This window comes from Alosa alosa, chromosome 13, assembly GCF_017589495.1.
Source record: "Alosa alosa isolate M-15738 ecotype Scorff River chromosome 13, AALO_Geno_1.1, whole genome shotgun sequence".
Taxonomy (NCBI): Eukaryota; Metazoa; Chordata; class Actinopteri; order Clupeiformes; family Clupeidae; genus Alosa; species Alosa alosa.
Window position 1 is genome coordinate 23,761,444 of NC_063201.1, and position 12,500 is coordinate 23,773,943.

The 12,500-nt window shown below is 44.2% G+C and overlaps 1 protein-coding gene across 1 annotated transcript in view; it reads left to right on the plus strand.

The window, feature by feature from the left end:
• Positions 1-12,500, plus strand: part of kif13a (kinesin family member 13A) — a 66,365-nt gene that overhangs the window by 27,440 nt on the left and 26,425 nt on the right. Inside the window, 13 exon segments of the mRNA XM_048261925.1 lie at positions 3,293-3,379; positions 4,586-4,709; positions 4,897-5,009; positions 5,128-5,239; positions 5,575-5,649; positions 5,651-5,700; positions 5,702-5,789; positions 7,762-7,872; positions 8,909-9,043; positions 9,199-9,329; positions 9,460-9,546; positions 10,267-10,430; positions 11,123-11,333. Of these exon segments, the coding sequence (XP_048117882.1) occupies positions 3,293-3,379; positions 4,586-4,709; positions 4,897-5,009; positions 5,128-5,239; positions 5,575-5,649; positions 5,651-5,700; positions 5,702-5,789; positions 7,762-7,872; positions 8,909-9,043; positions 9,199-9,329; positions 9,460-9,546; positions 10,267-10,430; positions 11,123-11,333 (1,488 nt within the window).

Genomic DNA, 12,500 nt, shown 5'->3' on the forward strand with positions numbered 1-12,500 from the left:
AACTGTGGAAGTGGTTGCTAGGCTGTTGTTAGGGTATTTGGCATGGTTGCTTGGCTGTTGCTAGGGTCCGTGAGGTGGTTGCTAGGCTGTTGCTAGGTTAGCTGTGTTGATCACTATGCTGGTTCCTGGGTTAATCTTATTGGTTGCTAGGTTGTAACTGTGGAAGTGGTTGCTAGGCTGTTGCTTGGGTATTTGACATGGTTGCTAGGCTGTTGCTAGGGTCCTTGAGGTGACTGCTAGGCTGTTGCTAGGTTAGTTGTGGTGGTTGCTATGCTGGTTGCTAGGTTAATCTCATTTGTTGCTATATTGGTTGCTAGGTTGTAACTGTGGAAGTGGTTGCTAGGCTGTTGCTTGGGTATTTGACATGGTTGCTAGGCTGTTGCTAGGGTAGTTATGATGGTTGCTATGCTGGTTGCTAGGTTAATCACGTTGGTTGCTATGTTGGTTGTTAGGATCTGTAGAGCCAGATTGTATGCTTAAACAAAGTCCTTTAAGGCAAGTCCCTCCACTCGGCGGCCATATACCAACGTTTTATGGGCACTCATCGGGCACAGTCTTTGAGTCGAACTGCGCGTGCGCAAGGCTTCACGACGCCAATCTTGCTCCAGCGGCGAGATCACAACACATGATTGGCACGATGTCTTCACAACACACCACATGATTGGCTCAATGTATTCACATGTCGACGTTTTGCAGAGGAAGGGGTGGGATATGTGTAGACAACGGCCATATTAGCGTGACAAACTAGCCCCATGCATTTCTATGGAGGATTTTTTGAGTGCTGTGTCTCCACATTAGAAAGTCTCTGGCTTAAAGCCTTCCCGTTTTGCTATTTCTCCTGGGAAACTCCCGGAATTTGCATAACCATTAAACCTAATTATAAAATCATGGATCCATTCATTTTTTTCAGTTAGCCTGACATCCCCCGGGTTGCGAAATTAGGTATGATATTTTTTTGTCATAAAACCTGGCAACCCAAAACCCAAATAAGGTAGTAGGTGCACACTGCGTAGTCACTGAGTCTGGTAAGCAAGCGGAATTGCTTACGAGAATTCACGCTTTTAACACTGTTGAGAGAATCAGACTGTACTCTTATCTAGGCTGCATAATTATGAAAAGGCAGGTGTGTTTTTGATGTGTGTCACGTTACGGAGGGGATGTTTCTGTGTTTTACAGGGATGTTTCAGTGTTGTAAACTAAAGGGATGTTTCAGTGTTCTAAAGCAGTGTTTCCCAAAGACTGGGTCGCGACCCACGGGTGGGTCGCAGGAGATTTTCTTTGGGTCGCCAGCACAATTTATGTTGTCTAATAAATTAAATATTGGTGGTTGCATGCAGGTTGCATGTTAGATCTGAAGTGAAATGGGTCGCGATGGTCTGTCATTTTTAAAAAGTGGGTCCCCAGAAAAAAAGTTTGGGAAACACTGTTCTAAAGGGATGTTTTAGTCAAAGATTCTATAGTTAACTAAGATGAATCATAAGACGATTCACCAATGGAACGAAATGGCTCTAGTTCCGGACTCCTAAATAGGCGTGTCAAAACATAAACTTTTCTCTGAATAAGCAATAAGAACATATAAATATAATTTTGTATACTATTTTACAGTCATTGTTTGTGTGTGATGACAATGAAACACTCTTTCGGACACGGAATGAATAATTTAATTTTGCCTGTTAACCGAGCTAGCTAGCTAACATTAGCACAGTAAGCGGAAAGTGAATGGGAACGGCTAATTATGTTCGCTAGCTAGCTAGCAGCTAAGGACTTTGGTTAAACTTATATATTGTTGCAAGCTAACCTAAAATAACATACGTTCAGCAACTTTGTGGTAGTCTACTAGTTCTTGCAAAAAATTGTTTATCAACCGTCTCTGAGTCTAGAGCATAGGTTCTCAAAGTGCGGCCCAGGGGCCAATGGCGGCCCGCGGAAACATTTCTGACGGCCCGCGATAACAACTGATAACATCTGTAAAACTGTACAACTGTAGCCTACTGTGTGCTTTGAAAAGAATGAATCTTCGTTTAGTGGTGTTTAGTGGCTGTCAGGTTTCCCTGTGGTGCTTTGGTAGCTGGAATTAGCCCTGAATAAGGCCTATGCTGATAAGAAGCAAGGCACACTGAGACTGTTTCTAAATAAGTTTGTACTTGAAATGGACTGCAACCAGAACTGTTATATCCCAAATTTGTCTGTTGAGGGCAGTATGAATTAAAATGTGTTTAATGCAATAAATATAAACTGTAGAGAAGCAACCTGGTCATTAAAATGATTACAAATGGGATTTTTTTTCCCCCCGCCCCTTTGGTGGCCCTCAGTTCAATGTTGGGTTCCTGAATTGGCCCTCACCAATCAAAACTTTGAGAACCCCTGGTCTAGAGCCTCTGACAACAGGTGGCTGTGCACCAGAGCTTTGAGGAGACAGTGACAGATCACAAACAAAGCTATTTTTGTCTTTATTTGTTTCGTTGGAAAATACAATTTCAATGTCGGAATGTTAGGGAGACATGTGGCTTGTAGAAAATAGGTTCATAACTTACATCGCTGAATGTAGGGCTAAGGGATTGGTCATATTCCAGGAAAATGTTAATTTCTCCCGTAGGAATACATAGACACTGGACCTCCCGCTAGACACCTAAATGGGCGTGACCGCTTCGAACCCCCATGTCACAGCGTGCCAGAATTTACCCTCTTATGAATCATCTCGCTTTATTAACCGTCTATGTTTCAGTGTTCCAAACTAAAGGGATGTTTCAATGTTCCAAAGGGATGTTTCAGTGTTCTAAACTCGCCTTTAGAGAATCTGAACAGCCCTCATGGTTCTGTACCTCTGGATCAGAGTCCGATCAGAGCCTCATGGGCCTCGGGTCTCCGTGCACGTATTTGATTGGCTGATATCAGTGTATGTTAATATTTGATTGGCCGATATCAGTTAGTATTTATGCCATGTGAAGAAAGGCGTGTATCTGTTTGATGCATTGTGTATTTGTGTTGTGATGTAAACCCTGATCACACACACACACACACATTCTCTAACACCTCCCTGCTTTGTGATCTCTCCACTTAGCTCATCAGCACCCTCTCCTGGTCACTGTCCTCTCAGAACTTGCTACTTCTGTGTGTGTGTGTGTGTGTGTGTGTGTGTGTGTGTGTGTGTGTGTCTCATTGCTGCCCGCTACTATGTTCTGCTCTCATGTGTTCTGTATCTAAAGTTCCATAACTCCTGTGTTCTGTATTTCTTATGTGTTCTGTATTTTCTCATATTTCTCATATGTTCTGTGTTCTCGTGGTTCCTCAGGGGGGGTCAGTCTCTGAAGGTCCGAGAGCATAAGGTTCTAGGCCCATACGTGGACGGACTCTCTCAGCTGGCTGTCACAAGCTTTGAGGTAAGCACTACACACACACACACACACACACACACACACACACACACACACACACACACACACACACACACACACACACACTTTTCTATCTCTGTCTTTCTCTCTCACACACACACGCATGCACGCGCACACACACACACACACTCTCCCTTTTCTATCTGTCTGTCTTTCTCTCTCTCTCTCTCACACACACACACACACACACACACTCAGAGATTGTTGTAGTCACCATAGCTGCGTGCCTGGAGACTAATGTTCATGGTCATTAAAATGTAGTGTTCCAAACTAAAGGGATGTTTCAATGTTCCAAAGGGATGTTTCAGTGTTCCAAACTAAAGGGATGTTTCAATGTTCCAAAGGGATGTTTCAGTGTTCCAAACTAAAGGGATGTTTCAATGTTCCAAAGGGATGTTTCAGTGTTCCAAACTAAAGGGATGTTTCAATGTTCCAAAGGGATGTTTCAGTGTTCCAAACTAAAGGGATGTTTCAATGTTCCAAAGGGATGTTTCAGTGTTCCAAACTAAAGGGATGTTTCAATGTTCCAAAGGGATGTTTCAGTGTTCCAAACTAAAGGGATGTTTCAATGTTCCAAAGGGATGTTTCAGTGTTCCAAACTAAAGGGATGTTTCAATGTTCCAAAGGGATGTTTCAGTGTTCCAAACTAAAGGGATGTTTCAATGTTCCAAAGGGATGTTTCAGTGTTCCAAACTAAAGGGATGTTTCAATGTTCCAAAGGGATGTTTCAGTGTTCCAAACTAAAGGGATGTTTCAATGTTCCAAAGGGATGTTTCAGTGTTCCAAACTAAAGGGATGTTTCAATGTTCCAAAGGGATGTTTCAGTGTTCCAAACTAAAGGGATGTTTCAATGTTCCAAAGGGATGTTTCAGTGTTCCAAACTAAAGGGATGTTTCAATGTTCCAAAGGGATGTTTCAGTGTTCCAAACTAAAGGGATGTTTCAATGTTCCAAAGGGATGTTTCAGTGTTCCAAACTAAAGGGATGTTTCAATGTTCCAAAGGGATGTTTCAGTGTTCCAAACTAAAGGGATGTTTCAATGTTCCAAAGGGATGTTTCAGTGTTCCAAACTAAAGGGATGTTTCAATGTTCCAAAGGGATGTTTCAGTGTTCCAAACTAAAGGGATGTTTCAATGTTCCAAAGGGATGTTTCAGTGTTCCAAACTAAAGGGATGTTTCAATGTTCCAAAGGGATGTTTCAGTGTTCCAAACTAAAGGGATGTTTCAATGTTCCAAAGGGATGTTTCAGTGTTCCAAACTTCATGCTGTCTTCAGCATCATCATTACACAGACACTCTGTGACCTACAGTCAGGGGTAACACACACACACACACACACACACACACACATCCTGTCTTCAGCATTATCATTACACAGACACTCTGTGACCTACAGTTAGGGGTAACACACACACACACACTATAACCTAAGATCAGATGTGTGTGTGCCTGTGTGTTCATATGTGTGTGTGTGGGTGTGTGTGTGTGTGTATGTGTGTGTAGAACTCAGGTGAGAAGGTGAGTAAGATGAGTCTGGTGGATCTGGCGGGGTCAGAGCGAGTCTCAAAGACTGGAGCTGCTGGAGAGAGACTGAAGGAGGGAAGCAACATCAACAAGTGAGACACACACACACACACACACACACACACACAATCTCCATGTGTTGGATGGGGGAGAGTATGATCGATTTATCCCTGTGTGTGTGTGTGTGTGTGTGTGTGTGTGTGTCCACAGGTCTTTGACCACACTGGGCTGTGTGATCTCTGCTCTGGCAGACCAGTCGTCTGGAAAAGGGAAGAATAAATTTGTGCCTTACAGAGACTCTGTCCTCACCTGGCTACTGAAGGTAATGGCACTGTGTGTGTGTGTCTCTCTGTTTGGGCGTGGCCGTATGTATGTGTGTGTGCGTGTGTGTGCAAGTGTGTTTGAGCTGGTGTGACTGGGACATCTGCTGTGTGTCTGTGGCCACTGTGTGTGTGTGTGTGTGTGTGTGTGTGTCCTGTGTGGTCACTGTGTGTGTGTGCAAGTGTTTGTGTTTGGGCTGGTGTGACTGGGACATCTGTGTGTGTGGCCACTGTGTGTGTGTGTGTGTGTGTCCGTGTGTGGTCACTGTGTGTGTGTGCAATTGTTTGTGTTTGGGCTGGTGTGACTGGGACATCTGCTGTGTGTGTGTGTGGCCAGGACAGTCTCGGTGGGAACAGTAAGACGGCGATGATCGCCAATGGTGAGTCCCAGCCGAGCAACTATGAGGAGACGCCACATGTCCACACCACGCGCCTCTGACCCGCCAAAACGATCACAAAACCACCGCTGTTAACGAGGACCCCAACGCACGCATCATCAGGGAGCTACGGGAGGAGGTGGAGAAGCTACGAGACCAGCTCAACCAAGCTGAGGTAGGTGTGTGTGTGTGTGTGTGTGTGTGTGGCGCGTGTCAGTGATGCACGGGTACATGTATGAACGACCTGCCCCGCCCAAATGTTTTCAACTAACCCGACCGCAACTCAGACCGCAAAAAATAATTATTGAAATACTGTACCCGACCCGCTTTCCGACCCGCTTATTGTAAAAAGTATTCTATGCTCTTGATTAACGCAATCGTAGCGTTATTGAGCTACGCAAAACTGGTATTCCAGAGTCCAGTGTTTTCCACAGAATTGGGTTCAATTTGTGGTGGCAGCTGACTTGGACAACGGGGATGTTTGAAATCCTGATGTAAATGGAAAAATTTTTTTTCAAGACTCAAAAGTGCTTGTCCCAAGGAGAAGTATGAACCGTTATTTGAACTAACTAGGCTACGTTATGAATTGCATCCACACATCAGCAGCCTTTAAACTGTAGGGTTGCCAGGCAAGTGACAGGCACTCAATTAGACCTATACACTACTGAACTTTATTGAATGCTACCTCTGACTAAGAATGCATTACTTTGCACTTGTATAGTCTTTTACTTTGGAATTTTAAGAGCAATAAACATATATTTGCAATGTTAAGGAATTCATGTTTTTTCATTCAGATATGTAAATTAACATGTATAAATTAAGTATTAGTCAATAATGGGGAGAGATAATCGAATCGAAATCAATCGACTGAAAAATGAATCGTTAGATTAATCGATGCATCGAAAAAATAATCGCTAGATTAATCGCTTAAAAAATAATCGTTTATCCCAGCCCTAGCGTTAGCGCACAACCATAGCTTTAGGTGAACGGAGATACAGATCATCCCCTACCAATTAATTTCCACTCCAATAGGCTATTGCTACGATACAGGCTACCTCTGTTAGGCTACAATAAATTGCCTAACAGACAACTGCCTAATTTTGAGGGATCACTGAGCTATTAATGCATATGCCTAACTATACAGTAATATAGTCAATGTAGGCCTAAAAGACACAGAATAACGAACTGTAAGATCAAATCAAAAATGTTTGAAAGCAAAGGGAATAAATTAATTTGTGTTGCGTACAGCCTAATTAATGTCAATTTAAAGACTAGGATTAGGCTCTGCAGTTTCTATGCTGTTTCCATGGATAGCTGAATCCACGTCATTTGTTGTTTAAAATATTGTTGCTTCTAGCCCATGATATCTCCAGTGTTGAGTTGCGCAAGGACGCACACACATTGCATGAGCGCTTATACCAATTGTAGGCTATGCCTCTATAGTTGATGACCCTAAATTAAGAAGTATTCCTAGTTAGGGAAACTCTTCGTTTATTTTTCTTCAGTCCGCTGTTCTATAATACCATTCGATCTTGCAAATGATCAGACGGCATAGCTTAACTTCCTGGCAACGCGGACCAGTAATCCTCTTTACTTGTGGAGGAGGCCCGTAGTTTGAGGAAAGCTGCAGATCATAGACAGAGAAAACATATACTCTGAGAACAGAACGCAGTTGCGTGTCATGTGTAGCCAAGGGCCTTTCTACACAGAAACAACAAGTGGCCCGCTCTCAACGTCTCTCCCTGCATTTCTACATTTTCGTGACAAAAGTGGGGAGGATAGAATCGTGTTTTAACAAAAGTGGGGATGTTATAACTCCCATAACCCTGCTTGCAATGCCTCTGGCCAATGATGTCTTTGTCTTCTAAAAACAATTATGTACTATATAAATTACAAAAGTTTAATCGGCATCTTTATTTTAACTGACCCGACCAAACACGACCCAAATATAATAAAAAAATAATAATAATTGACCCGTAACCGCGGGTGACCGCTGTTAACCGTAGTCACCTGCTCGATTTGAATCAACCCATGCAACACTGGTGCGTGTGCTTATTTTTTTCATACTGTATGTGTATGTGCTTGTTTTGTGTATTTGTATTTGTATTTGTATATGTATTTATGTGTGTGTGTGTGTGTGTGTGTAGTCTCTGAAAGCCCCTGATCTGAAGGAGAGGCTAGAAGAGTCGGAGAAGCTGATTCAGGAGATGACCGTTAGCTGGGAGGAGAAACTGAGGAAAACAGAAGAGATCGCACAGGTACGCACACACACACACACACACACACGCATGCACACACACACGCTAGAGATGTAACGGTATGAAAACGCTTCTCGCACACACACACACACACACACTAGAGATGTAACGGTATGAAAAACGCATTGGCAAATAATAATAATACACACTCAGAAATATAACGGTATGAAAACGCCAATGCGACACGCATCAATAATCAGAGATGTAACGGTATTGAAAACGACACGCACACACACACACAGAGATGTACCAGAGAAAAACGGTATGAAAACGCAATACAATAATAATAACGCACAATAATAATACACACACACTAGTGAAGTAACGGTATAAAAATGTTAACATGATGATTATAGTGACCAAAATGATCACGTTATCAGTATTATCGCAATATTTTTCAAATGTGCTGAAACATGTTGTTAAGCCTAACCACCACCACCAACACACGCACACCACCACCACCAACACACACGCACGCCCGAACGTGATCGTGCAGAGCTGAAAGCTAATATTTTGTCACTAGTAACCCACATTTGTCCACAGTTGCATTTTCAGCTCTGAACCAAACCGTTCAGGAATTATCTCAACAAACGCTGAATGTCCGCAATATTTAATTCGTCTTATGATGAATGAAACAGGCATGGGAGACAAGAAAAACATACAGTTAAAAACTAGCCTGTCAACCTTAAACAATTTTAATATTTTACAACAAATCGTAAATGAATGGCCATCACAAGTTGTCACACACACACACACACACTCACACACTCACTCACCCACTCACACTCACACTCATACACACAAACACACACACACTCGCACACACTCACACACACACACACACACACACACACACACACACACACACACACACACTCACACTCATACACACACTCGCACTCGCACACACACACTCACAAACACACACTTCACAGACACAAACACACTCACACACTCATACACACACACACATCATATGTTTGTTTGTTCTGGTTTCTGTTTGTATATGTATGTGTGTGTGTGTGTGTTTCCTCAGGAACGACAGAAGCAGCTGGAGAGTTTGGGAATCTCTCTGGAATCTTCTGGAATCAAGGTCGGGGAGGACAAGTGCTTCCTGGTCAACCTCAACGCTGACCCCGCCCTCAACGAGCTGCTCGTCTACTACCTGAAGGTAACCCTGGCAACCAGCATCACTGCACCAGTTAACCAATCGGGTCTCTGAAGTTACACACTCACATTAGTGTCTGTTATGTATAAAAGGCAGGCAAGTATGCAAGGCAGTGTGTGTGTGTGTGTGTGTGTGTGTGTTTCTGTGTGTGTTCTCAGGAGCATACTCTTGTAGGTGCAGACACATCTCAGGATATTCAGTTGTTTGGAATCGGAATCCAGCCACAACACTGCTGCCTAGATGTCACGCAGGATGGATCGGTCACTCTTAGTCCTACTGACAATGCCAGGTACACACACACACACACACACACACACACATGCTCTCACACACACACACACAGACACACATGCCCACACACACACACACACACATACATACACACTCCACCTGATGCCGCTGCCCTCTGCCCCATGCAGGACGTGTGTGAACGGAACACTGATACACACTCCCGTCCAGCTCTGGCACGGAGACCGCATCCTGTGGGGCAACAACCACTTCTTCAGGTGAGCACACACACACACACACCAGAGCTAGTGAGCGAGGAGCGGAGCGGATGGAATTTTGGCCGGAGCGGCCGCTCTGTTCCGCTCCCAATTTCGCTCCGATACCGCTCTCACCACGAGTCTGAGGCATGCCCAAATCCACCCAGAATTCATGTCTTCCTAATAAAACCAAGACCGTCGTTAAATTTCAAAAATTGGCCATTGTAAGCTCGTTGATGGGGATGGAGTTCGCTAAATATTTTAGAAAGGAAACTGATAACTCATACTGTAGGCTACTATTCTTATAAAACAACTAGATACTAACAATGTAGAGCAAGAACAACCATGTGGTGACACTGTTCCAGTGAGTAAAGATTCATTTTGGAATCTAAGAACACACATTTCGGGGAAACATGATTGTGTGCTACAGGAACACATGCAGAGCGAAGAAAAACTTTGTTCATTGTTGCACTTGTCTGTCTTTTAAAATAAATGTTCTATGAGTGAAATATATTGCCGTTGCTCTTAGTTCTTTGGGATTGAAGTTTTCTGTTTAAGGCGATAATTCGGCTTGTAGATTATTTCTCCCTCTTTTAAATTGGAGCGAGCGTGGAACGATTTCATTGGACACACACTACACACACTATACACACATACACACACACACACACACACTGCTGTCCAGCTGTAGTGTGTAGAGGTCATTTTGTTGACGTTTCCCCTGTGGGTGACCTCTGACAGGATCAACCTTCCGAAGCGCACTCGGCGCGAGCGCCTGAAGGAGGCAGAGCGGGAGAGCTTTGTGGACGTTGACGTGGAAACGGCCAGTGAGGCGTCGTCCGAGCAGGACTACAGCTACGAGTTCGCCCAGATGGAGGTCATGATGAAGACTCTGGCCAGCAACGGTGATGCACACACTCCCGCGCACGCACACTTTCACACACATGCACTCACACACACACTCAAATACACACACGTACTCATGCTCAAACACACACACATACACTCACGCACGCACACATGTTTATGTGTGATATTTTGTAGGTGTGTGTGTGTGTGTTTGTGTGTTTGTGTGTTTGTGTAGGCCTGTCACAATAGTTATGTTATTGACTCATACTATTATATAAAATTGACAATAACTTTAACAGACCTAATATAACCCAACCTGTTTACATTTGCTTTATTGGTCTCCATCATATTTGTCCTGAACGCAATATAGCAACTAAATACAAATATATCAACAACTTTTTGCTGTACTCTAATGTGTGTGTGTCTGTGTGTCTGTATGTGTGTGAGTGTGTTTGTGTGGGTAGACCCCACACACTCCGTGGTGCAGGCCTTGGAGAAGCAGTACTCTAATGTGTGTGTGTGTGTGTGTGTGTGTGTAGACCCCAAACACTCCGTGGTGCAGGCCCTGGAGAAGCAGTACTCTAATGTGTGTGTGTGTGTGTGTGTGTGTAGACCCCACACACTCCGTGGTGCAGGCCTTGGAGAAACAGTACTCTAATGTGTGTGTGTGTGTGTGTAGACACCACACACTCCGTGGTGCAGGCTTTGGAGAAGCAGTACTCTAATGTGTGTGTGTGTGTGTGTGTAGACCCCACACACTCCGTGGTGCAGGCTCTGGAGAAGCAGTACCTGCAGGAGAAGCGGACGGCTCTAGAGGAACAGAGACTCATGTATGAGAGGGAGCTGCAGTCGCTACGGCAACAGCTGTCGCCCGAACGACCCGCCCATCACCAACGCTGCAGCCTCACCACACCCACCCCCACACACCACAGCAAAGTACGCTTGTGGACAGAGGAGAGGTGAGACACACACACACACACACACACACACACACCAAGGAAAAGTACACTTGTGGACAGAATAAAGGTTAGACACACACACACACACCACAGCAAAGTACTCTTGTGGACAGAGGAGAGGTGAGACACACACACACACACACACACACACACACACACACACACACACACACACACACACACACACCACAGCAAAGTATGCTTGTGGACAGAAGAGAGGTGTGAGACACACACACACCACAGCAAAGTACGCTTGTGGACAGAGGAGAGGTGAGACACACACGCACACACACACACACACACACCAAGGCAAAGTACGCTTGTGGACAGAATAAAGGTTAGACACACACACACACACACACCACGGCAAAGTATGCTTGTGGACAGAGGAGAGGTGAGACACACACACACAGACACACACACACACCACGGCAAAGTATGCCTTTAGACAGAGGAGAGGTGAGACACACAGACACACCAGGGCCTAAATTTCACTGCGGGGATTGCGCATAATTTGTTCATGTCCCGCAACTCTAGCCATCATAACATGCACTTTACAGCCTGTCTGATGACGTTAATCTAATCATGAAGTGTCGTGAATGCGGGGCTATTTACCAGGTGGATCAACTACCCAGTTGAATTGAACATAACCTCACTCAGACACACACACACACACAGAACCACTTTGCGCCTACGCAAATAGGCCACGCAATCATGGCAAACTTTTACATCTGGAAAGAGCTCCTTGCTAACTATCAAGTCAAGTCTTGAGTCAAAGTCGAGTTGCAAGTAATCAAAATCGTGACTTGAGTCTGACTCGAGTCAAAGTCATGTGACTGCAGTCCACGCCTCTGCGAGATATAATAGACTGGTAGAACATCTGCAGTATCTGGTAGATATAATAGACTGGTAGAAAATATGCAGCATCTGGTACTGGTAGAACATCTGGTAGATATTATAGACTGGTAGAACATCTGCAGTATCTTGTCACAGACGTTGAATGATCTTAGTCAGGAAGTGAAGCCAGCTTGGTCATTTCTTGCAAAGAGCTTCAGTGTTCATAGAGCACTCCAGTCTGTATTTACAAGAGAGTACTACCTCCACATCTACCTCATTGATGGAGACAACAAGATTGAAGTAGGCTGGAAACACACACATGCAGTCATA